This window comes from Corvus brachyrhynchos, unplaced genomic scaffold, assembly GCF_000691975.1.
Source record: "Corvus brachyrhynchos isolate BGI_N302 unplaced genomic scaffold, ASM69197v1 scaffold3, whole genome shotgun sequence".
NCBI lineage: Eukaryota > Metazoa > Chordata > Aves > Passeriformes > Corvidae > Corvus > Corvus brachyrhynchos.
The window spans coordinates 7,218,017-7,245,589 of record NW_008237619.1 but is presented as its reverse complement, the minus strand read 5'-3'; the positions used below and the strand labels follow the sequence as shown (position 1 = coordinate 7,245,589).

The window sequence follows — 27,573 nt, the reverse complement described above, 5'->3', positions numbered from 1 at the left end:
CTACAGTTAACAAATTCCCACTGATAAAAAATAGTAAGTACTCCCTTTTCATGCATTGTCATTTTTGAGCTTCAGTGTGATTCCTATTTTGCTCCAACACTGGTGAGGTAGAGCTGAGGAGGAGATCCTGAGGCACCAGCCATGACTATGCACTGCTTGAATAACCCCCATATGACATTCCCACTCACTATGGGCAAGCAAATTTAGCAACAGCAGCTTCTGTGACCTCTCACACATACACCCCAACTATTTTAGTCTGCAAAGTTACAGCACAATCTAAAGACTGAACTTTCCCAGACAAAAATCTATGTCCTGTCTCATTGCGGATTTCCAGAATTTCTGTAGCAGTTCTAAGATGGGGGCTGGACTCTAAAGGTGATTCTAAGTAGATATTGGAAATAAATGTGCCTTTGGAAACTAGAACATAGATGTCCACTATCCAAGAGCTTCAACTGGAAGTGCTGCTTCTGATTTTGAGCCTCTATGGTATTTGCAGCATTAAGTGAATTGCTGTACATGCAAGTAGACTGACTAGTGTAGTATCAGCCTTTTTAAGTTACAATGCCACCAAGCCTGTCCTCTCTAGCCCAAACACATTTCACTGCAATAATTGCTTCTGTTTTCCACGGTGCAGTATTTTTCCCTATGTCATGGTGTATTTATTTTATTTTTCTAATACCTGCAAAATTAACAGGCTTAAAGTTTAATTCCCTCCCTCTTAATATCCCTTTTCAGCTCTTCCTTGCCAGCACTTTGAACTCACTTTGAGGGGAAAATAGATTACCAGTAATTCCTCTTTTAAAGCTACAAATAAAGACCTTCTAAGGGACACAGAGGATTTCTTGGCAAAGTTGCACTGAGGTTCACTTTGAAGGAAGATCTTTTCACCAGGTTTCAGGCCACAGATGTGCTTACCTTCCAAAGTCGCAGAGTTTTAGAACGGCTGTATCAGGGTCCAGCAAGAGGTTCTGTGGTTTTATATCCCGGTGGCAGATCCCAAAGGAATGGATATAGGCTAAACTCCGGAACAGCTGATACATGTACAACTAGAACACAGAAATACCAGTCGAATCAGGGTAAACAATTAGTTTAGCACAAACCCTTATTAGAAGAAAAACAAAATCACTGAGAAAAAGACCATACTGAATGCCTAGCAGGGCTATGAAGGTGGGCAAGGTATTTACATACCTTTCTCACACGCCCGTTGCTACATACACACACACACGTGGTTCAAATCTTTTTATGTGCCCTTTCAGATAGCATAATTAGCATAATTCCAAAGAAATAATTGTGCCAGTTTTCCAACATTTGTAAATACTGCTAATCATAAAAAGCATACACAAAATTAAGGTGTTTCAGTTTGCTCTACAAATCAGCCTCTTCACAGCAGTGAAGTATTCCAGGATATTAAAAAACCCCCAAACAAACAAGCAACTAAAAAAAATGCCCCATAAAATCCAAAAGAAAACTGTTTAGTTGATGAAGCTGTATTAAATGTTGCCCAAAAACAAGGGTAGTGTCTCAGCCTGTCACTGAAGTGAATCTCCCAGTGTCTCTTGCTGAGGGGACAGAGTCATTTTAATTTCAAATCTCTGGACAAAAACAGAAGGCAAATAAAACCAACTGTTCAGAATAATTTTATGCAAGGCACAACAAACAAGTATGCTGAGGGAGAATTTTCTCTGCCCACTTTCCAGGGCTGGCTAACCCCTTAACAAGGAAGAAAGCTCCTAAAAAACAAGGGGAGATATTATGAAGCCAAGAACTTCACAGGACAAGATTACAGGGCAAGGGAAGGATGGCCAGCTGATGGAGCTACACACTTTTGGTTATGGATAATAAAGAGCTGCTGGATACAATTAAGGATGTATAGCACATATAGTCATAAAGGCATGGAAAGCCCTGTTTTAAGGTTGACAAAAGGCTGTCAGGTTATTTGTTATTTCTGTTGTGTCCACACAAGTTTCCACTTAAAATCAAGCTACAGGCAGGACACTGTACTAGAGACGCACCTCCACACTTTTCTTTTATAAACACATTCTCCACAGTTCACCTTTAACAGTCTATAAAACCAGGTGCAATTACTTGATATTGATATCAGGTCATGTTTGCCTCTCTTTCACCACTATCTCTGTTGTCACACTTTCCCTCCTCCTTGTTTTTTGTTGTTTGTTTGGCAGGAAAGTAGGAGCGGGAAGAAAATTGCTTGAATTTTGGCTCTAGGCCTCTGGTTTTCATACTTGTTTCTGAAAACCACAACTCTGCACAAAGAAAAGCAAACAAACATTTTTTCCGAATTGCCTGTTCTAGTCCCTTAAGTATGTATTGTGCAAGTGCATTGCTAAATAATGCAAAAGACTGCTCTAACTTGAGGGGCCAAGTCAACACATGTGGGATTCAGAAAGTATGCCTTTCATCTCCACACAGCAAACCCAAAATTTCCAAGGACTCCTTACAGCAGGTTAGAAATTGCAAATGAAAATTAACCAGAACATTACTAGAACAGCTTCTGTGCAGCTTTTTTTAACAGTTTGTTACCCAGGGAAAAGCAGCTCTCAGCCTGCCTAATTATCAATCAGAAGTGAACGAATAGGTATGATCTGACCTTTGTGCAACCAAAATGCCTGGAAAATTGCAAAATCCTCAATGACATCAAGGTAACATGATCTTTTTAAATACAAGGATTATATGCATGGCTTGCCTTGGCAGAAAACTAAGAATAGCTTTCCAGGCTACCTGGAACAGGAAGTCCCAGGCCCAAGATGAAAGAGTTGAAGCAGATTTTTCTCTGAAAGTGTAAGGAAGAACAATTTTCTGAAGTTCCCATAACAGAGAACAATTAGGGCAAGAATACTGACAAAAGATATATAAACAATATATCAAAAGCCAAGCCTACAGATTTTGGGGGGCATATAACCTGAAGCCAAGCTGTTCCATCAACAGACCAAACAAGAGTGACCTTGCAGTCTGCTGGATGATAAAATTCTGTGCTTTCTTAAAAATCAGGCACCAGTAATGCCTATTGCAGAGACATGCCATTTACAATTTATGCATACAGTTATGGCACAAAACTTCATTATTGAAATAATTACTATTTGAGGCTTTCACCTTTGAAACTTTCATCTTCTTTCAACCAAATTCAAGGTTTTTCTTAAGCCAACCCTTACATTAAGCATTACACTTTTAAAGATGAGTCTGGAGAAATCAATATGCATCATGAAAAAATTTGTTGGTAATTTCCATTTAATATTACCTGTATGTCATGTTAACAAGTTAATGCCATGTGAAAACATCATCACTCACTGGTGTGTGGACTGTGGTCACAATACATGAAATTAACTACAAGGCCCAGATGGGTCCCATGTTTGACAGCAAATGAGACATTTTATTTATTTTAACCCCTGTTAAAAGATGTAGGCAACTTGAGTAAGGTTCTGAAACTACAATGTGCATACAAGCATCTTACCACATGTAGCTTTTGAAGACAAGCCAAGGAGCTCCAAGGGGAGACAAAAATGTGCCTTTCACGCTCACAACAAAAGCACATGAAGTCTTACTCATATGCCAGGAAAAGGGGAAGATAACAGATTAGGGAACATCCTCTTGACATCCTCTTTCTGTTCCTGACCTTTGTTCTAACATATCTTCATCATCTCAGGAAACTGAAAGCTGCTAATCTGGCTGGTGTTAGTCTCTGTCTAAGCTGCTTCAAAACCAAAACACTCAGTCTCCCCAACCCATTCCAAGATTTCTGTAACGTCAGAAATTGGGAGTGCTTGTGTAAGTCTCAACCCTCTATTCTTCTTTTGCCATAACAACTAATAACTCTAATTTTTCTTCCTTGTCTCAAGATTTGCTTCCAAAAATTTCAGAAAATCTACTATTATGTCAGAAAAGAGTATCCAGTCTATTTCTATAATATCTTTCTTCACTTAACCACATCTGTCAGTTACCTACCTTGACATAAATCATAGGGAGTGTCTGTTTGGCCCGACTATAATGTCTGGCAACTCTGTATACTGTTTCAGGAACATAGTCCAGCACCAAGTTGAGGTACACCTCATCTTTCTGAAAGAGAATAGAGAAGAAAAACAAATCAGCACTAGATTTGAAGCATGAAGTACAATTAAAGTGTTCAGAAAAACCTAAAGATGAGAAAGCTGTGGACATTTTTTAAGTCCCATCTTTAGCATGTGAACTGCCATGGAACTATTTAGGCTTTGCACTCGTGCATTAATACTTTTGTCAAACTTATGTTTAAGTCATATTAATTATTCTGGTCTCCAATGTAAGGTATTTTTTGATTATAAATGGAGACAAGGATATAATTGTTCTGCCCAGTCAATAATTTCATTAGGAGAGTATTTCAAGGTAACATCTGCATCATTATTTAAAGCAGCCTATTAACTCCTTAGTCCCTTACCTGCCAAAACCCAAGAAGTGCAAATTTAAAAGTTCAAAACTCAGCCCCCAACAACAACACATCAAAAAAAGTTCAAACAACCTTCATCTTTTAGAAATGTTACTTTGATCTTACTGAATTCGCAGCTATTAAGAGATTAAAACATATTAACCATTTGTAGACAGTAAGCCAGTGACAACATTTGTAACCATTCTGCTTACATGTATTTTGATGTCGAAGTTATCTTCAACTTAAACATATGAACTTATTCATGGCAAAAGAGAACAAGCCAAAACCAAAGGCTCAAGTATAATTTTTAGTATCTAGGATTAGGCTAGAGGTTCATGGGAACATAACACAGAGAAACAACAAAAGTAGCTTTATAATAAGGTACCTTGTTACATTATGAAGTACTTTATTATACATTAGCAAAGGAAAGAAGGAACAAAGAGGACTTAAATGACAAAGTACTATAATCATATAGTGCCTAACTGCAAAACTGAGAATTTTCAGCAGTAAAACAGGTCTTAAAGAGACTTTTGATATTTTAATGCAGTCTTCAGTGCAAATCCTATCAGGATTGTGAATACATTTAATGTTGGGGGGTGGGTATAATTAACTATATCAGCATGAAAAATTATTTTTGAAAGCTAGTTGGATTAACTACAAGTAACCTTTCCTGCGCCCACTATATCATCAACTAGAACTTTCTATAGAGAAAGACAACAGAGAATTTACATGGATGGAAACAGCACAGAACTCCCAAGTCTTCAACTGGAGTCCCTTGTCAGAAGACCTGCTGGCTATCCATACCTTAACACCCAAACCTCATTTAGCTACAGCAATTTAATACTAACTACTGTGACTTGACCCATCACTTCAAGCAGAGAGTGACGTGTGTTACTCTCACAGTGCTCTGTTGTCCTGCCACAGCAAAGAGCAGCAGTCTGGTACACGGTAACACACAGGGAAATACACACCTTGAATACATATGCAGAGAACTGCAGCTTTTATGTGTTTTTAAAGGCTCAGAAATCAAGATCTCTGTTCATCATTATTTGACATTAAAGGCTTGTATTTTCAGGACATTTAATTGTCCTTACCAATACTTCCTAATAGACCAAGTCACCTTGCATGGCACTACCTATGTAATTCCTCCCTACAAAAAGATGCTCTTTTCTTAATATCATTGCTTAAATGACAGTGGCAATAGCACACCACCAAGCAAATGTCAATGGACCACCAACTTGTATCAGGTCTTATCATACTTCTCCAATACAGACAAGGAGCAAGCAGCAGCCTCCAAAACCCTGCCTGTGCTGGTGCTTCTCCCAGCGCCATCCCAGGAACCAGGAACAATGTGAAGGCTTCTAGGGATGAGGCTGGGGGAAAGAATATTGTTTAAATGGATGAGAAGGGACAACCACCAGCAGTGCAGAGGGAATACCAGATGGCTCTGGAACTCCACAGATGTGCAAATGTATGCAAGAAAAAACCCCGTATTTTAGCACTTACCCTGTAACAAGAAAAGGTCTTCTTTCCCTGACTCAAGCCCTTTCCCTGACTCTTTCTCACTTCAAATTCATCCACCACCTCTTCTTAGGTCAGAGCTTTCAAGGTTTAGTTATAAAATACCAAAAATAAATGTCTTAAAAAATCCAAAGTTAGCTTATGCCTGGTAAGGCAATCTGTAAACCATGAGAGAAAACAGCTTCATGAATATGAATTTTGTTTGCTTCAGCGTAGATACAACCTGATGAATATGCTAAATGTCTGCCTCTCAGAGGATGGGAAAGTCTTACTGGTGACAAATCACTGCACTGAGTACTGTTACTGACACTGGCAACTTTGATGCAAGGATTCATGTTTCATGTATCAAAAAGATTTACATGAGAGATTAGAGGAAAAAAATGAGTAAAAACTAAATTATAGTGATTTTATTATCATCTTCTCATAGTACAAACAAAAGGACACATGTAAAACAGTAAAACATATCATCAGTAAACCCTCTCTACACTTCTTCGCAACAGTGAGATTTGAGAATTACAGAACAACTCTCTAGTTCATATCATTTTGCTTTGCTTTTAGTGCCTCCATTTTTATTTCTAATTTTATGTTCTATTAAAAATGGGATCAGTTCAATAGCATGACATAACACAAGCACAAAAAACCTTGAGCTACTTGAATCTTAAGAGATGGACGCTTTGCTTCTGAGTTTTGATGCTATCCACAGTACCTGTACAAACAGCATGAGTTTTGTGTGGTACTGTTCCTGTGTAAACATCTATCCCACAGAACACAAAGGCACATGAACACCTTTCCCCCCCATCAACTAACAAGTTTTGATGTACCACTTGAAGGACCCAGAACTTTAATATGCAGCTTCAATATGCAGGCTTACGCCGTTGGCCATGTAAGTAGCAGCATATTCCACTCCTACCACACACAACTGAGTTCTGAAGTTCTCTTAATAACTACTATAATGAATTAAAGATTACTCAAGTGTTTTGAGTGACATCCTCCTGATGTCACCTGGCATTGGTCTGATAAACATACAGGAAAGAGTTTTCACAAGCCCTTATCCTCCTCAGTGAGCATAAACTGGATGAAAATAATATCCAAGTTACCTGGATTCCCCTGAACAAGATTCAGGACAAGCTAGGAAGCAGTCATGGCCTAACAAGCTCTGAGCATGATGTAACCTGGTTTGCCTACATCATGCATTCCTTCTAAACACATATTTTTCCAGTGACCCAGATGTATTGCAATAGGAAACAGGGTTAGCTCAAAGAGCTTGTAAAATGAGGGCAACTGCTCGAGGATCAACTGGGACGATCAAGGCTTATCTTTCCATTGCAGGAAACCTCACCACATATTCCACAAGTGACTTGTTTCCATACTGCTGTTTCAAAACTGCTGGTCTGGGAACAAACCAAGGTAACCCAACTGTCACAAGCATCTCTGAAATGACTTACAGAGAACAGAAAAGTCCAGAGGAAGCTGCAGCATATGAACTACAGAAAGCAAACACACGATGTCATTAAATAACTCACTTCTCTTTACAGACCTTGGGATTACTAGCTTTCTGCTGCAGGTCAAATGCTTATGTGTACTTATATTCTCCTGTGCTTGCTGCTAAGGTTATGACCATGTACACTTCGAAATAAAAAAGGGGAAAGGCAGAAAGCCAGATCCTGAAACCCAGGGTCAAGTATTTTGTTAGGATTCAGCAATGCGGCTCATGTACCTGCAACTGCATCAAGTGCTAGAAGCTGCTTTTTGTCACTTGGCAGATAAATCCTCAGTTGACAAACACTGCTCCAAAATGAGCCACAGCAAAATAACCACTGCTTTGCCATCAAACTTCTCTGTGCCGTTCAAGAACCACCAATTCAGGCACTGCTTCACTTTGGTGGGAAATACTTCATACAAGTAAATAGTAATATAACCTATACCATAATAAGAGGCATGAGAAAGACTAGGACACAAGAGCCAAAACATTTTACCAATTTTGGTTTTCTTCTTGTGCCAGAAATTGGAGACAAAACAGGATGAAAGTACATGAGCATTACACACAATGTGGCTGAGGACTGAGTAAAATTGAAAACATTACCTTACTGACAAAGGAAAGGTTGCATGGAAGTCTCAAACTCCACTTTAAAACTCCTCTGTCTTTCAGTCCTCATAACTAATCTGTTAAAAGCACCCTCCAGTTGTGCTTGAGGCCAATATAAAGAAACAGCTATTGAATTAAAATAAAACAATAGCTATTGAATTCAAAGATTCACTTTTCTAGATTGTTCCTTGCAGTGAAAGTTAAAATATTGCTTCTCTATGATCATTCCCTACCTTAACAAACCTCAAATTGATCCTGAGTGGTTTCTACAAGCTTTTGTTAGCTTTTACTTTCATGTATCAGACACACTACATTTACAATGGGCATATATAAAGCAGCAACCAATATTAAGTCACAGTCCAACTAGTTCCCCTATTTACCACCATGATGATAGAAACCAGGGGGGTCATACATGCCAACATCAGACTGACAGCAGAAGGAAAATTCTTACTCTGAAAATATGACAGCATCTAGTAAGACACTGGAAGTACTCCTGAACTGTCAAGGCCTACCTAGAATCTAAGGAAAACTTCTCTGAACATCAAGTAATAGGATAAAAAGGTTAAGAAACTGTTGTGGGTGCTCTCTCTTCTAGGGTGACTATATTTACTGCTCAGCATTTAGAAAAAGTGATGAACATGCTCATTTCAGTTTTGATCTCCTGGCAGATCAGTAACAGCGTGACAGTGCTTCTGCTGTGGTTTGTTGATGGGTTTTCACTTGTTTTCGATGGACTCCACCTCATCAACTGTATGAGCACAACTGAGAGGAGATGAACAATACAAGAGTTTCTTAAACTAACTTTGCATTTGGAGAAGCGAAAGTGAAATTGCACTCCGAAGAAACTTGCTTTATATGCCTATTCAAGCTAAACACAGACAAGCCATATGCCTAAAATTAAGTAATATGCCTCCAAGATGTAGTTCTCATTATTAAAATTATCCCAAGGTTTCAGTATTATGGCTACATGAGGTAAATAAACCAGTAAGTTCACTCAAGAGGATGTTTTCTTTACTGCCATATGACAGCACCCCACTGATGATGTTCCGGAGATAGGTGCTGCACCAAGCAGTTACTGAGAAGATGCAGCTATGCAAGGGTTGTGTCAAAAAGCACCTGTGGGATTTACCTTTGAGTTGCAAAGCAAGAAAATGCCTTTCAGCATTTCGTGCAGACTATGCCTTTTTTGAGAGTGCATTATTTGAACACTAGAGTGTCAGCATGAGGTAAAATATGCCACTCACCCTGACTTAGGCATTCAGATTTAGACAACACAAAAGGTTCAAAGTCACACAGTTTTTGCCCTACATTCAAAAAAATGTTATTTTACTTTTCTTAAAGCTACAACCACCACACACTTCACACCCCTTTATCAAGCACCATGCAAGACCCACCTTCCTTCTCTTATCTTGAAGGCTGACATTGTACGTTAAAGATACAAAGACTTTGGACACACTTTCAAAGACAAAGCAAAAATTTGCAGCCTTCCTACTCTAACTACTGAGTAGACATGATACAAAAGAAAAATTTGAAAATGCAGAAGGTGTGCTAGCTGACCTTATTTGTATGAAGGAACGGTGACATCCAGTGGCTACGTGTGTCTGTTTTTACTTTCAGTTTACAACCACATCTATTTCAAAACAGAGCTTTGGCTGACACGAAAATAAAGGGAGTATAAGCCCAGAGATGTAGTTGCAGTTTCACACAGATAAACGCAGGGATGTAAGAACAGTTGGAGACTCAACTTCAGTGTTCAGAAAGACACCAATACTTTCTAAGAGTACTGCAAATGTTGGGCAAAGTATCTCCTTTCCTAGTCCCTCACTCTTTGTGACTGAGATCTGTCCCAAAACTTCTGTTCCTATGCCTACTTGTCAAAACGTACCAAATTGCTCTGTAAATGCTCATTACTCTTCAGCAAAGCAGTCATGTTATGTAGGTAGGAACTGCCAACTGGATCAGTTGTGATGGTAGCATAAGGCCAGAAGCCAGCCCTCCCAATAAAATTCCTATTTAAGAACTTTCTTGGGACTTGTTCAAAGCCAGCTGGTTTACACTGTCTACCTCTGATCAATGAAAGAATCTAGGTTCTTAGGTGATGCACTAAGACATTCTTTGTCATTAAAAAAAAAAAAAAAACAAACCAAAAAAAACCAAGACATTTTTTGACCTAGTTTTCCCCTCTAAAGAGAGGTTACCATAAAGGAAAAGGTAACACATTAAAATAATTTCCTGGATGATTCTTGTTTATTATTGCCCTGTGAAGTCCTTAAGCTTACAGCTGTACTTCCAAGGAGAAATAATTTCTATGAAGTTGGAAACATCTGCCTAACATCTAAAAGGTGGGACTCATCTATCGTCTTTGACATGAGTGATCTGTGGATATCTGAACCCCAGCTCCCAAGCAGGGACTGTGCCATAAACTGGCCATAAATCTGTTGGAAGATGAAAACTAATAGATGATGTTCAGATCACTGGACTGCCCTGCATACCTTGTGATGGAAACAAAAAGCAGAGTCTTTGGAGATCCACTGTTTTCTTGACTGTTCAACTACCTTCCAGAGTGAGTAGGAATTTCTGAATCAGGATATATCCATGACAAAAAGCCAGGCAAGACAACACACAGCAATGGTTCAAACTACCTGCCTGCCTCAGGACAAACAACACAAGCTGCTTTCGTAAAGCCTATCCAACACTGAGAAGATGAGAGCACAAGCTAGAGCTGTCAGAGGAGTGACTTGAGAACAGAAGAGCGACCAGCCAGATGTACTGGATGGCTCACTGGTCTAGAGAGACATCTCTGAGCTTCCTGTTTTCACTGCAGGCACCTCCCACACTGAGGATGATCTAGCCACTGCTGCCTACTCTGCTCCTGTGAAGCCCTATCACTACAGCAGATAAAACTGCTATTTCTAATAACAAAACCTACTCAAAAACAGAGACTGCTCATAACTACAACTAAGGAAATTCCCAGCATGTTGCGAACCCTAACAGCAGTAACTGATAATCATTATATGATGACTGGCGCCCTTTTTGAAATGAGTTTGGCAGGCCTCAGGCAAGGACTACAGAGATACCAACATCACAAAACTCCTCATAATTGGCATTAATTGCTCCTTTGTTGACAGCACAGAAGATCTGCCAGGGATTGAATGAATGGCAGTTATTAAATTCATCTCTAGTGATGGCCCTTCAGCACATTACTAGGCTGGTGCAGAGCATTCACATAGACTGTCAGTGCAAAATTTGGCTCAAGGCTCTTTTAATTGACCTTTTTATGCAGCACCTCCTCTTTAAACAAAAAAAAAAAAAAAGTTAAACTAAGAAACCAAATGGTTCCTGTTTCAACAGTGAACAGAATGGATGATCCTTACACAAGGAGTCATCTGAACACTCCTGCAAGAAAGAATGTTCTTATCTCTCTGAAGGTGGAAGATGTAAGAAGGATATGAACTTAAATAAACACCAAAAGCTTGCAAATCAGACAGTTGCCCTCTTCCAAACTTCTTCATTGCAGTTTAATACAGTGCTGCCAAAGCACGAGATAGTGCACAGAAGCTTATCGATGCAGCTCAACATGTATCTCCTGCATTTTAAACTTCAGCCTAAGTCTGTGGGAGTAAATTTCCATCCTGAGTCTTCATGGACTTTTGGCTACATGCCCTTATTGCCAAGGATAAATAAGACCTGACATCAATTACAGCATGCAGAAGGGCCAGCTCAGCCTCCAAAAAAGCATCGGCATATTGCCTATTTGTGATCTCTCTCCGCTTCCACTTGTGCTTGACTCCTCTGAATACTAAGCCACCTTAAAGAGGAAAAACTAAAGGGACATAACCACAGGTGCAATTACTCAACAAAAATTGTATTTACTTTTACATGATTTGATGCAGAAACAAGTGCCTCCAGTAACTTTTCATCCTCTTTTGGACACAAGTATGGATCAATCAGTCTATTAAACACTCAAAAATATCCATACAAGCCTGGCAGTTATGAAATGCCACAAAGACCTAACCAGAAATAGTGAGGGATAAAAAGAGTGGAGTTAGGAACTCTTTTCAGGTTTTACACAGCCTAAGTAATTTTACTTGACAGCCACTGATTTAAGAAGTTAGGTCATTCTGTAAAACATCAGGGAATACTCTAAGCAAAGGAGTCAGAGGAATTATTTACTATATTCATGTTTCCCCTGCCTGGAAACATGGCTTGAGAGGTTCTCAGCAGAATTAGGCTAGAAAGGACAGGTGGCAAGACCATCTCCCCCTGCAAAAGTAAATCAAGACCTACATTTTTGTATCATGCTAAATGCAAAGCAGTTCCTGAAATTAAGGAAATGTAGCAAAAATCAACCCTGAAATATATGCCTTCCTAATACAGTCTGATCTACAGTGGAAAGCTGACAGGCAAACCAGGCATCTTGTTCCAGATCTTATTCTAAGGCATAATACCAAACCTATCAAACAGTGGAGCTGGCTAGCCCTAAAATCTTGCCCATTTTCTCCAAGAATTACCTAGAAAACCATGAATCAGAAATACAGCATGGAAAAGACTTGTGACTATTTTCACCAGGAAAATCTTTCATACACAATTTAACCCATTATTTGGTTATTTTTTCTTTCCCTCTGGCTCATTCCACCAGATATAATTAATTTCACATTTTAGATTACTGAAAAGCACATTACAGCTACAAAAGTCAGTGCCCTGCTATCAGATATCTCATACAGCCTCAAAAGAAGAAAAAATCAGAATCTACTCTGAAAAATTCATTAAGGAAGAGACTTTTGAAAAAAACTGGGTTATCCAACAGGTCTGACAAATGTCTGTAAACTTTCAAAAAGCATGAATCAAGAAGGAAATAGTTTATAGCAGCAACTTGAATGCCAAGCCTGTCAACTGTCATCTTAATATAAATTACATACCTCCTTTGAGCTCTTTTGGACTAGAAATCATTAGTCAAACATGATTAATATGTAGTCAGTACTCAGAACAACTTTTTATATCTATATATACACATAAAGGTATAAATATATGCGTGCATGTATATATATACACATACACACTTTGCCATATAAAGGCAATACAAATTCAAAGATGCTCAGACAAGAGGGAGTCATCCAGTCACAAAAAAGAAAGGAAAATAAATCAGCCAAAGCCATGTTTGATGCACGATTTTCATGTTGCTAAGGCTTGATGGCTTTTGTCAAAAGCAGGAAAGAAGTTTAAGCAAATGGGAGACATAAAAAGGAGAGTTCATCACAAGGAAAAAGAAAAGATAGGGAGCTCAAGCCCTTCAACCAGTTCCACAGATAGCCTGCAGAAACAGCTAATGGAGAGCTCCAAATACCTACAGACTAGGGCTACAACTTGGATGCGGCTAAGGAATGGTCTTACTAGCAAGTGCTTTTTAGACTTGTTTTTCTATTTGATACTTTTCCAGTTTTCTAATCAAGAATGAAACCCTGCTTTGCTAGAATGAAGCTAGTTTTAAGGTTTCCCAGTGTCTAAAAATACCTAGCAATTAAAATGAACTAAAGTGACTGTTAGGCACATGGCTGTCAAAGAGTGCCAGTCTGACTGGATTTGGAGAAATCCTTTGCAATATCTCTAAATCAAGACAGATTTAAGTTTCTTGGACACCAGCCAAAAAAACAAACAAACAAAACCAGAAAGAAAAGTCTCTGGGCTTAGAGAAGCGGGTGTCAAGCACCAGGGAGGAAGGGAGAAGTCCAAGCAACATGAACAGGTGGAGTAAGCACAGTGGCATGAAAATCTTTATGCAAAAGAATGGTTGATATATAAGTATCAAAATTTCATTAAAGACATCAGCAGGATAAGAGTTACCTCTGAGATTTTCCCATCACTGCTACACTTAATTATCACAAACACAGATTAATGGCAGAGGATTATCAAGTTCCTTACAAAGACAGTCAACAACTGCAAGCCCAACTCATCACTAAACATTTTCTGCTACACAATTCTTGGATTTTTATATTACTCTTTCCATTGGACTTGGTTTCAATAATCAGTTTATATAAACCTCTGGGGACGTATCATCTGTATCTGCAACTGCTTCCTACACATCCTTCCTGGTTACCAGATGGGACATTACACTCTTCTCCCTTCTCCACTCCCCAGACAGAAAGTTTTATTATGAGGGTAACACAAAGGAAAAGATGTTATTGCTTCCCAAAACTGACAAAAACATGATAAGAAAAGTTCTCCTTCCTTCCCACATAAACTTCAGCAGAACACCAACTTGCTGCTGCCTAGAGCTTTTCCCAAGCAGCAGAAAAACTCCAGCCCCCTTCCTCCTAGCAGAGCACCAGTCTGCTACAAGGCAAGAACAACAACCTGTTATACCTCCTAGTCCATGGAGGAAAAGCTGTGGCAAGCTACTGTGCTAACACGCAGCTTGTGTTTGCTACAGCTTCTTCTGCAGGTGTTTCCTGAGAGCTGCAAGAAAGGGCAGGAGTCACGCATGCTATCACACAGTTATCTTCACATGCTGCCACCTACGTGGAAATACTTGCAAGCCAATTATGTGTCATTTGGCATTGAACTGCAAGAGACCTTGCAACCTGAACTGCAGCATTACACTGCTCATGTTCTGCTGGGTGTGTGCTGGCCCCAAGGACTTGTACCCATTTGTCCTATTTTGCAACAGCGTAGCAGTGGAAATCTCAAAGGTACAGAGCAGAGGCATGAAGACCAAAGAGCAGCAAGTAACGTGGAAGAAAACTTTTCATTGAAGCATAAAGATTCACTGGCCATGGACAGAGACCACATTTTTAAAAGCAAAACTAGTGCTGCCAAAAATCAGCCATGTGGAGTTGAAACAGCAGAATGGAAAATCCAGTCTCAAGCTCAATGTCATTTAAAGGTTTCCAAAAGAGTTTTTCTCAAGTTACTGTTACACAAAAGCTCCTGGGGACAGAGTTCTGAGCAGTTTTAAAATTCACTGTTTGCAGGAGATTTTTGAAAGCCATTAGATAAGGCAGTTGTCTTCTGTTTGTCCAGGAAATTCTATTTCGCTCCAGTCAAGTTACAAGCTGCTTAAAAAAACCCAACCAACCAACAAAAAATCCCAAACCCTCCTTCACAGTATTTTCCTTTTTGCACTCATGCTACTTGAGGAATTTCTGTTTATGAATAAAATACAGCTTAAAAAAATGACACCGCACTACCCACAAAACAGCCACAGCTGAAAATGCTTGTTATCACCAGCCAAGGGCAAGGAAGGAAAAGGGAGGTTGATAAAAAAAAAAATTCAAAACCCCTAAATCATATTTCTCCTTGAATGCTGTGGTTTTGCAAGCTTTCTATAGGCACAGGCAAGGTACAGGGCCAGGTGCCCCCCAAAATACCTCTCAGAGAGGCAACAGCAGATCTCCTCCAATTATCCCCCTGTGCACTGCACACAGCTGCAGTGCCCTGCCAAAAGCAACTTATCCTGGAGAAGTCAGCTCTTTTTCTGGCTCCAAAGACCATGAAATGGGTGGGCTGCCCCTCTCAGTCTGCTGACCCACTTTATGAACCTGCAGTTAACAGCCTGCCAGTAGCTATCAGCTCTCATATACAGCCTTTCACAGCACTACAGACAAGTGTACCAGCATCTGAAGACAACTAAGGATGCAATCTGCCTTACAAAATGAACATAATGGCAGCATTTATATAAATTATCTAAAAATTATATAAATATTTATAACAACATATAGAAAGATCAGAGAAAATTCAGAAGATCATCTAGCTCATTTCCCAACCTCACAACTTACATTAACTCCCACATAGACCACAATGACTTTTTTTTTACTCCATGGATGATTCTGCTTTAAGGGTAAGGTTGGATCAGATGCCATCTTGAAGTCCATTTCATCCTGAATTCTCCTATGGTTTATAAAATGCTGATACATACTTAGATAAGGAACGCATTCTAATTTCACATTAAAACTAAACTTTGTAATCCCTTGTTAAAAGAACCAAGGAACTTTTAAACCTGGACTGAACGAAATCAAATGTCAGTATCTACTTCTTGAGATTTATTAAATCCAGCTATTCGCTCTCTCTTCTGGAGCACAAACACTCTGACAAATGCTACAATCACATCATCATATATTATTCTTTCCTCTGGGCTCTGAAATGCAGCCTGTGTCTGGAACAGATGCACAAGGAAGGGGGACAGAAGCATACAAAGACTCGGTCTGGGAAAAGTCACATAAATGCTTTAAATCTAAAATTTTTAACACTGAATCCTAGAAAACATGTCTCTGCACATACAGGAAGGTAATGCTAGAACACATAAACAAAGCCCAGCTGTGATCCACTAAATTAAGAAAAAGGCAGTGCATATGCAAATCTGCTGCATTCCTGTTGTATTTTTAGTGTAACACTGCTCCTTATGCACCCTACACTTCTATACTGAAAAACATCTGCCCCAGTATGACCTGTTGGGCACCACTTTAGCATTTGCTCAGTGTTATATGTCTAGTATCTTCACACTTCTGTCTCTAGACATTCAGACAGGTCAGTTATACCCCAGACAGTTAGCAGGATGCATTCCTTTGTTTTTCGTTCTTACCTTCTCTCCACTAGAGTAGAAGAAATAACGCAATCGGACAATGTTACAATGATCCAACTTTCTCATAATCTGGAGCTCTCTGTTCTGAAACAAGAGAAAATCAAACAATTAGAAAAACTTTCTGTGGAAAAAGGTAAAGTACCACCATGAACACTTTAATATACAGATACAGAAGTTGACAAACCAAAGAAAAACAAACTTGGAAAGAGGCAACAGCTTTCACATGTTCATTAGCATTTATTGCAATTGCTTTATCATGGAGAATATTGCCAACTTTGAGTACATCTTCTCTCTAAAATAAACGTCCACAAATCCATCACATAATCCAAGAATTACCTATTTGCATTATCAAAGGGTCAGTGGTAAAAGGCAAGAAGACATTAACTTTCCATTTTTATTTTCTGATCTTATAATAATACAGTGTATCAACCAGAAGGATAGGAAGCCTATCCCCTTTGAATACTGTAAAAATAATGCAAACATTGTAAAAGCAAACATAACATTTCCACCTACACTCCCACCCTCCTCTACAGTGCAAGAGAGGTTTGTAACAAAATATCTTTTCCTCTACTATTCTTTTTGCAATACCAACAAAAAGCACCTGAAATTGATTAGGTAACTCAATTTCCACTTTTTTTCAAACAAGGTTAAACCAGGTTTAGACAGACAGAATAACAGCCTTATTTTCCCATTTTATATCAACCTGAAAAAGCTGTTAAAATCAGTTCATCACATGCATGATAAACTGGGGACTTTCCTGCAATATCAGTTATAAATGAGGCCTGAACAAATGAAGGATCTTACAGCCTGACAGATAAAAACAAGTGAAGTTTTGAATTGCAGGTATGAATAAAAACAAGCAAGTAAAATTAGCACTGCTGTGTTTGTCACACTTCATTCCCCAGCTGTTGCTACAATACTTTTTTCCTCTAGTCACATTTACACATCACTGGTTTTCCTTTCTCAATTAATATGCAATCTGCAGCTACAAAAATAGAAGGTATTCCACTTTTTACTTTGATCACAGGATTGCTAATCATACAAGCTAAACTAGCAAGAACCAATACACTAGACTAATTCACTGGCCTTAACTAGTATCATTAACTCTGGCCAAGTTCAGGAGTATTTGGGAGGAGAATTCTTTAGCCACCACATATTTTCACACTTAAATGCACAAAGCTAACACCCACTTTACGTAGTGCTGCTGTCAAAAGAATGATTTCAGATTCTGTGTTATCAGAGGGTCACGTACGGTGTCTGTCACTACAATTAACTGTTAAGGAATGCCACAAGAACCACCCAGAGCTTCTAATGTGAACATGGCTACAAACTCTGCTTTTAATTCCTCTAAGCCATGTAGCCTTAAAAAAAAGAGGTGCTAGATACGATGCAGTATCATTAATCCTATCAACCCTGCCACCCGCTGACTGAGAAAATACTTCAGTATTAGCCAGCTCTTTACAAACACGAGTGACATCTCATACAGTTATCAGTTAGCAATTACCCAGCCAGGAGCTAAGGAGAACGCAAGTCCCTCCCTGAGCCTGCCCAGCCTCTGAACAGATTAAAGCCTAAGACTGATCAGTGCATACCAAGACAGGCCTATTTCTACACTGAAAGATGAAGAGAGAAAGTAAGAGAAAGCAAGGAGAGATCACTGAGGCTTTCATGTAGTTCCTGAGATCTTATGGAGTGAATCTGTGAAAAAGGAATACAGGCTTCACCACATAACCTCGTCAATATGCCTCACATCTCACAGAGAAAAGCATGCTCCTGGTAGGAACAGGAGCTCACATATACCCCGCTTACTCATTCTTTATTAAATGCAGTGAAAAATAAATCAATTTTGGGAGTCGTGGCTGGGGTTCCTGTGCTGCACAGCACAAGGCAAACTTCAGACCAACAGAATCTCATCCACTTGTCTTGTGCAAACCACTGCTGGCCCAGGGGTATCTCCCTGCACCTTACAACATGGGGCAGATTTCAACTAGTGAGTCAAAGCAGGGATGGCTCTAGATCCCACTGGTTTCAGAATCCCCTATTATGACAGAAAATTAATTTCTCCAGTTAGCTTTTATGGCACTTAAGAGTGTTATTATAGGACTAAATCTAACACTGCAGGTTCTAGCACCTCAACCAAATTCCACCAGCATTTCATAGCCCAACATATAGCAAGTAATTTCTTCTTCCCTTTCTCATACTGACTGTGAGATGGGAATAATACTTTTTATCTCATGGATTTACTGGAAGAAACATGAATATGCTAAGCATTAATGTGCAAATATTATTTTGGCAATATCTCTACCAGCTTCTTAAAATACCCGTGCATACTCTAAGTCAGGTTATCGCTCCGTATTCTTTAGATAGTGTGTACATGCTGATTGGATACACTGGAAAAAAGAAATCAGCAAAAGTTATTCTAATGCTAGGCTGAAGTTATATTTATACTCTGGTATCTCATCCTAGTGCAAGCACAGTCTCTGCCCACTGTGATGCTTTCCACTTTGATCCACCTCCTTCGGCTCTCATCCCGACCATCTGCTACAGCTGCACAAAGAGTGTTTCAAGAGGTGCTAATATCAGGGATAAGTCATAAACCAGTTACACAGTAACCTATATCTTGCATCCTGTGACTAGGCAGAAGGAAACATATCTAAACTGCAATCTTAGCCAAACAGTCACCTCAGCTATCTTAAAACCAAGCTGATTTCTAATCACCACTCCCTGGTGGAGTTAAAACTGGAAATACTTGAACAGTTGCAAAGCTCAAATTGGATATGGCAGGGAAACAGCTACTGATGTTCATGTAAAAGAATTAATTTTTTTTCACATGAATACTTCCAAGTAGGCTCACTTTATCATACACTTCCCTGTATACATCTTAAATAAATAACAACCTTTTCACATTATGATGTGGGCTATTAAATACCAGTGCAGAAATGCATGGAGAGGAAGGGGAAATATCAGATTATAACCAGAAAACCTTTAGTGAAATGAACAGTGACAGATGTCATGCACCAAGTGCAAGAGACAAAATGCATGTCTAAAGACAATGCAAACTAAAATCATTTCAAAACATGCTGATGAGAAAGGCTGACAGTGCACGTTCAAACTACAGGGTGGGTGAAAACCTAAAGCTCATGCTTGTCCTTAACTCATCATTTTTGTCTTCCAAGAAACATGGATGCTAAGTCAAAAACTCTACGACGAGGAAGTTATTGTAATTTCCTGCTCTCCCATCTGTTCGACATGAAGGAAAGGGTTTAGTTTTCTAACTGAACGAGTGTACCAGGCCTGGTAAGCACTGTAGAAAGCAATACCCTTCAGTGCCAGCCTTGCCACAAGAGAGGACCTAGCAGACATCTGATCCCACCAAAACGTGCTGCTGCAGCACGTGTTCCTTTGAGGAGCCACAAACCAAAGGGACTATGAACGGATTACTCAGCAGATTTTCTGCAGTTCAATTTCTTCATCTAAAATAGATTTCTTCATCCAGAAGGCAAAGGCTGCTGATGCAGACTGCTTTATGATCAGTGCATTTAAGCCTTTCACTAACTACTGAAGCAAACCCCATGTGACAAAACCCTGTTCATCACTTATGAAAGTAACTTTCCTAGACCAGCCTGCCTCTTATCTGTTCATTATATTGAAGAAAACTGGTTGCTCATCAAGGTTGAAGATTTGGTTAAAGATTGCCAAGACATCAGATTTATAACTTCAAAGTACAGCTAATAAAGTTCGCGCACAAGGATTCATGCCTTCTCTCCTAAGTTACAACCCCAATTCCTCAGAGCTGTGCTGCAGGTGACACCATACCACCAAAGCAAGGTCATTTCTGCCTCACTACTGTAATCTGCTATTACAGACTAGGATAACCATCGCTCCCTGCCACACACACTCCCTTTCCTCCTCATACAGGGAGTTCTAGAGCTAAGCCAGTTTGCATTCCTCACTCCTAGTCTGATTCTTTGCCGTCTCCCTGTCTCACACCCCCCCCATCCCCTTCTCCCTCCTCTCCTTACAGCAAGGGATAAAATGACTGGATCATCAGAGATGAGGCTTTATGGACTTGCAAGTTCCTGAACTGGACTAGAGCGAATAAAGGTGAAAGGTTTTGTACAGCTCATGTCAGCCTGACGTTGTTAATATACATCCAGTGAAGTGGTGAAGTATCACCTGGATCCAGTTCAGAAGAGAATTCCTCAGTTTTCTTAGCTGAAGGGCATGCTGGGTTTTAGTTTTTGTTTTTCTTCTGAAAAAGAAGAAAAACCTCTTTAAAGTCTCGGCAAGGTTCTTTGAGGGTTATGTTCAGTGCAGATGAAATGGGAGAAATTAGGAATTTATATTTTTGCTTCGTGTCACACCAAGGACACGGCCTGGTTATTTTGAACAGATGAAATTATTGTACATCTTGAACTTTCAGAGAAGATACCTTTAGATGGAAAGGCAGGATAACCTACCAGTCTAATTCAACAAGTACCTTCAGCATCAGACTTCTTGCTTAAATCAAGTAGGACCAGCAACTAATGTTAATGCTTATTTTTGCACTTTTGGAAGTAATTGTTAATATTCTTGGTGTAATACCTTCAAATGATGAAGCTCGATACCTTGCATTCTTCTATCAGATTGGAAAAACAGCACATGGAGTGTAATTGCATGAACTGTGGCATTACAGATGGATGGAAGCAGCACAGGTAGAGCCAAATTTCTCAGTATACACACATATTCCTGCTCTTGTATATGTCATGGTTACTGTTTCCTCCTTTTCTCTGCTTCTACTTCTAATCTTCCCCATCCTACCACATTTCTTACCCTTCATAAAGGTGTTCCCACAGTGAACAGCAGGAAGAGAAAGCCATGCGCAAAGCTGGGGAAGAAACCAGTTTCCAGCAGGAGGCATGAAGACAGTGATGAAACAGCAGGGCTTGCTTTTCCCCCCACCCTGCTTCTTCCCACTTCTACACCCAGAATGACTTGTCACGTCCATTCACCTTCACCTGCTGCACTGCTGAGCCTGCCCCAAGAACAGGCTCAGGCCAAAACCTTGACAGATTCGAAGCATTTTTCATCCAGCAGCAATAAAGCTCTTTATCCTGACCCTCTTCCACCACAAGAAAAAGGCTGGACTCCAAGCACAGGGCAGCAGGCGCATACTGACAGGGCTTTCAGTGTGATCCTAGCCAGCTACTATCAATGCCTTGCAGAGACAGCTGATTGCACAACAATGAAGCCATCCCTCCTAGACTAAGCTTTGCAAAACCTACCAAAACAAAAAGATTCAAGACCACAGAGGATGTCATTGAAATAGCACCTTCAGGTTACCAAGGGGTAGTGGGATCACAAACCCCAGCATATTTAGCATATTTTCACTAATATTGTTACTGAAGCTCCAATCCTAGCCTGTGTGGTTTGTCCTAAGCTTAGCAATACAGTCTGCAAAATAAAAGGTGTACCATATCTTCTCTAAAAAGAAGTGGCCTCACCCATTCCTCCAAAGAAGGATGTCAAACACCATCAATCACAAAACTGCTTTTAACACTGTCTTGCTGTCAGCAAAAGTATTACAGAAACTACTCTCACAGAACTGACTTTCACAGATATATGATAGTTGAGGCATTTTACAGAATACAGGCCAATTCCTACATCCATCCTGCCCCAAGATCTCACAAATACATTAGTGCTTCGAGGAAAAAGTAGTGCAAAAGGGCCTTAACTACAGAAGCCTTGGCTGGGAATCTGTCCATTCTGGTCATCAATAGCTACCCACCCATGTTAAGTCCATTTTTTAGGCAAGCAATTTAAAGCAGAGATAAATGTCAACAGGGATCAGAGTTTTCCTCATTTACGTTTGAGGCGTGGATTCGGACAAAGCCCCAGTCTCCCTTTCCTGCCAGTCACAGCATATTTACAACACCAGCAGATCTAATTTGGGGTGGTCTCCATTTTTAGCACATCTGTTAGTCTCAAACTCACGCAATCATGACCTTTATTCCAAAAGCAGAGGACAGTGCCAACAAATAAATACTATCTACTAATTATCTGCATCTATGACATACCAAGAGCTGTAATGCCACAACACCCACCACCCAGTTCCTGCTGTTCCATCGATTACTGTAAATACTTGGAGCCCAACATAAGTCCACGTACCCTGTCCTGCTGCAACCTCTACCAATGTCTAACACATGCATGTGAACAGAAGCAGTTTTGAGGGCTAGCAGTTGTAGAAACACTCAGAATTTATAATCCAAAAAGTCCCAGAAACACAGATCAAATACTAATTTATATATTGCTGACATTCTCAGATTCCCTAGGGAAAAAAAAAAAGAAACAAAACTAAAACAAAAAATGGTGATAGCCATCAGCAGTTTACAGTTCAAATATAGAATTGCTGCTTTAAATACTCTCACCCTCCACCCCTTCCTTATATCTCTTCCTGCTTGCCATTCGCAGGAATCGCAATCCTCATACAAGGGAAAATCCGAAGGCTAAGTACCTATTCAACATGAGAATAATGAGTGTGTGTGCACTGTGCTACACAAGGGGCATGAGCAGAGGAAGCTGCCAGGGGGTCCAAGATACAGAATGCTTGTGTATGCACTTCTGTGCAACTCGCTGCATTGTGGTTGCATCATGCTCTGTTTCACTACATAACCAGAAGGCATCAAAGGCACCAAACCCAGCTATATCTTGCTACCAAGATCCACAACATTGCCACACTTTTCGCTTTTTTTCATCCCGTGAAAATGGGATAATTAAGATCCCGAAGCGCCAAATGATGGAGATGCACAGCAAGGCTGCACCACAAAGTGATCCTGATACGCTGGCCTGCAAACCCCCAGAAACGAGTCACAGGAACAAAATGCTTGCCTCAGCTGTATTCTGTCCAAAATTTATTACTGAGCACAGCGACCTTCAGCCTTGGCATGGGTACAGAGCAGGGCAGAAAGTATCAGCTCTGAAAGCTGCAGCAGCAGGCAGGACCTGCCTGAAGAAGCCAGTGGGCAGAGTGTGCTGGGCTGGAGCCAGGCCAGGGCAAGCTGAAGGCGCAGGGTTCAGGCAAGTGTAGGTGGGGCCACCAGCGCACTCCCAACCTGCAAACCCGTGATTTATTAACAGCTCAACTGAAATTAAAGAGCAGGCAGGGGCCACAGGAGTCAAAAATATGCTTTAAATTAAAGTTCTAGAATAATGAGTGAAACAAAAAGTCACATAGCTACCACAAAGGTGGGCTAGATTTCATTAGCCCCTTCAAAACTAGACAGATTTGAACCACAACCATTCAGTAATGAGTGAGCTGACAGGCATACTGGATGAAAATTTAACAAGGTGTGTGAGGTACTAACACACACCTTGTTTTCACCCTGTTAGCTCCTTCGATTCTATTACTGCTCCCAATAAACTCAGGCATTACATCCCTGCTCATGAAGAGACCACGTGCTCTCCAGTTCCTAACTCTTCCCCTAGGCAGTCAGAAATGGCAAGTGCCATATTACGTCATCTCCAGGCTGCTCTCTCCAATGCAGAACACAGTCCCAAGCAGAAAACTTTATCTTCATATAGCTATTACACATAGTTTCCTATTACTGGCAACAGAAATGGCTTATTTGTGTTCTTAAGAGATAAAACAAGCCTTGATCTCTCTAGGGAGAACAGAAGAAGAAGATCTTTTCTTTCATTCCCTTCCTGTATCTCAGCAGTTAATTGAACAGTGGAAGACAAATTCATTAGCTCACTGTTGCCTCTTTGAATGGTAGTGGAGTTTAAGAGCATCTCAGACTTAATATCATCTCTAAATTTCTTCCAACCTTGGAAGCTTGAGACTAAACTTAGAAGACAAACTGATTTCCAGCATCACATCACTTCTAAGCCACAGCCTGATATTTACTACATCATTTTTAAGTGGTTGTTTCAAATACTGTGACCGGATGAACAGCTTGGTTTTACACTTCCATTCTACAGCATCTACTGTGCTCTGCCAGCAGGAAGTCCAGATGCAGGAGGGATTGCAGTACACCCAAGTTAGAAAAACAGAACTAAGTCTGAAACTCAGAGATTGTTCAAGTACTTTATAAGATTGAAATAAAGTGCAGAAGAATAATTGAAAGGAAATAATTTTGTAAAAGGCAGGCCTATGCTTTCAGAGATAACAATACCCATTTTTCTTCAGTGGAAGCACAGAGGATCTCTGTTAAAAAACTCTTACATAGAAATAGCCATCAGATTTTTCCTCATGTTTTGATTTTTCACTCTTCAACTAAGAAGAAAGTATAAAAATGCCTGTAACATCAGTCCTCAGGGAGTCTGCAACATCCACAGAACCTTACACCTGCAATCGCAACCAGAACAGGTTGCAATTAATCTATTAATCAAATAAGTTCCAATCTCCCACAGGCATAAGACATTCACTGGGTTGCTAATCACATTATTAAACATTAATGAAATGTTTTATTACTCCTGGCCTTCTCTTCTTACCTATGATGTAGCAGATGCTTCATGCAAACAGATTCCAAAGAACGTGCAAAACAAAGGTAATTTCTCCTCACCCTCCAAAAATATGTTTATATATTTATTTATTTGGGGAACAGGTAAGTGCTGCTCCCAATATTTATTCTTCCTTTGTCTCAGGCGTATTGCTACATGACATGAAAATGCCTGATGTTACAAGTCATGAGGGGTTTTTATTTCAATCCTAATTACTCCCTCAGACCTGAGAGGCAACGTTCAAACTAGAAGACAAAAAAAAGGGAAACAGCAGGTGAAGACTGAGCTGGGAGCAAAGGGAGAGTGGAACTGGCAAGTGGAATTAGCCTGCAGATGATTATTTGCCAAACAGAATAAATTTTCAAGTAGTACAATTTCTTAATAATGAGCTCCCAGATAACTAAGCTTTTAAAGGGTTAACCATTCCCTGCTGAATTCAGAGGGAAGTTGGGCAGCTGCTCCTCTGGGGCTGGGGGAATGGGAGAGGAAATTGGCTCAACTCCAGCAGTGAAGTTAAAATTGGAACTTACGCTCTTTGCCTTATGCATATATACAATAAGCTGTTCTCCCCAAATTCATGTTTGCTTCTCCACCCTCTGGTTTGGTAAGTTTGTCATGAGCAGATAACAAAATTTATTAGCTACTGCTGTAACTAAAAAAAACAACCACATGTGAATATCAGGTATAAGATAAACCTAAAATAATAAATACCCTACTAAATCTCAGATGATAGCCACACATGTAAGAACGTTTCAACACTCCTTCATAGTTTTATATATAAAAACAAGTCAAGCTTCCCCAAATACATATCTTCGTATTAAAAGGCAGCAGCACATTCTTCCCAGAGCTGCAGAATAATTTCACCAGTTGACCTTTGCTAGATACAAACAACCTATCATACACTTGGAAAAGGAAAGCCAGCTATGTCAAAGTACAAATTCACTATGAGCTGTTGAAGAATTAAGTATTCCAAGTTGGATAAAACAGGTTATCAGACTTCTTGCTTGAGGGGTTTTTTCCTTAGTCAGCATTAGCGCTTTCAAACATTGTCCCATTTTTCAAGAAATCATTTCCTTTGGCAAAAGGGTGTCACGGCACTAAAATGAAAAGATTAGGAAATCTTCACATTCACTTCTAGCCTAAACTGCCCCAAAAGAAAAAGTACAGAGAAAAACAAGTTTTAGTAACTATTTGCATAACGAGGCATGTTTTTTAAAGACAAATTTAAAAGCAGAGACACAGCACTATGATTAGCTTCACAATTTAGTCACATTAAAAAGGAATAGAGATCTCCCAAAAAAAGAAAGGTGCAGAAAGAAATTATTTCATATGTGAGGTGAGCACTATGAATTTAAAGTGCACTTTAAGCAGATTTCAAAAGGCTACACTACCACCTCATGGGCTTCCAGTTTCAGAGTTTCCCAAGCACCAGGTCCAGCTGGACCAACACAGGGCGGGGGCAACCTAGCTACCATGAAGCCCAGTCCTTCTTCACCCAGTAAGTGCAAAAATCACAGAATCACAGAATGGTTTGGGTCAGAAGGGACCTTTGAGATCATCTAGGTCCAACCTCTCTGCCGTGGGCAGGGACACCTCCCACTAGACCAGACTGCACAGAGCCCCATCCAATCCAGCCTTGAACACTTCCAGGACTGAGGCATCCACAGTTTCTCTGGGCAGCCTGTTCCAGTGCCTGACCACTTGCACAAGGAAGAATTTTTTCTTAACATCTCATCTAAACCTACCTTCTTTCAGCTTAAATCCATTCCCCCTTGTCCTATCACTACATGCCCTTGTAAAAAGTCCCTCTCCACATCTATTGTAACCTCCTTTAGGTGCTGGTAGGCTGCTCTAGGATCGCCCTGGAGCCTTCTCTTTTCCAGGCTGAACAGCTGCAACTCTCTCAGCCTGTTTTTATAGGAGAGCTGCTCCAGGAAGCTTTGGGAGCATCCTGGCTTCCACCTTGCTTCCAGAATAAAATGAGAATTTGCACATAACTCTGTAGCAAGTAAATGGAAGAGAACTGCTAAAAACGAGGGACTGAGGGAACGAAGATGACTTGGTCAGATCAATCATGTTGGCACCACATCATCCAAAGGCTGGTCAGCAGCCATCACCAGATGCTTCCAAAGAAGTTCCTAGTCATCTGGGACCCTAAAACCTGAAGACATGGAAATTTAGCCTCTCTTTACTGAACTTGTAAGTTGTTTCCAAAAATGCAGTTGTAGAAGAGGCTCAATGCAAGTCTATCACAAATTATTTCAGAAATTGTTTCCTACACCACCTACCACCTTTTCAATGGACTATGCATTCTTTTGTTTAACATACAGTGCTAGAGAGGATTCTCATAGATTAATTCATTAAAACATCTACTGTTAATAATAACGCAAGATGCAAAACCTTCACTGACCTTGCCATATACTTCCCACTGCAAGATCTTACTTTCATTATTTAAGAAGATCTCCCACTACACACATCATGCAGAATAGACATGCTGTC

General features: G+C 39.9%; 1 protein-coding gene across 1 annotated transcript in view; it reads right to left on the bottom strand.

The window, feature by feature from the left end:
- Positions 1 to 27,573, bottom strand: part of GSK3B (glycogen synthase kinase 3 beta) — a gene marked incomplete at its 5' end in the record, with an annotated part of 91,018 nt that overhangs the window by 49,198 nt on the left and 14,247 nt on the right. The window contains 3 exons of the mRNA XM_017731895.1: positions 916 to 1,046; positions 3,958 to 4,068; positions 16,594 to 16,677. Coding sequence (XP_017587384.1) covers positions 916 to 1,046; positions 3,958 to 4,068; positions 16,594 to 16,677 — 326 coding nt within the window. The remainder of the gene's footprint in view (positions 1 to 915; positions 1,047 to 3,957; positions 4,069 to 16,593; positions 16,678 to 27,573) is intronic.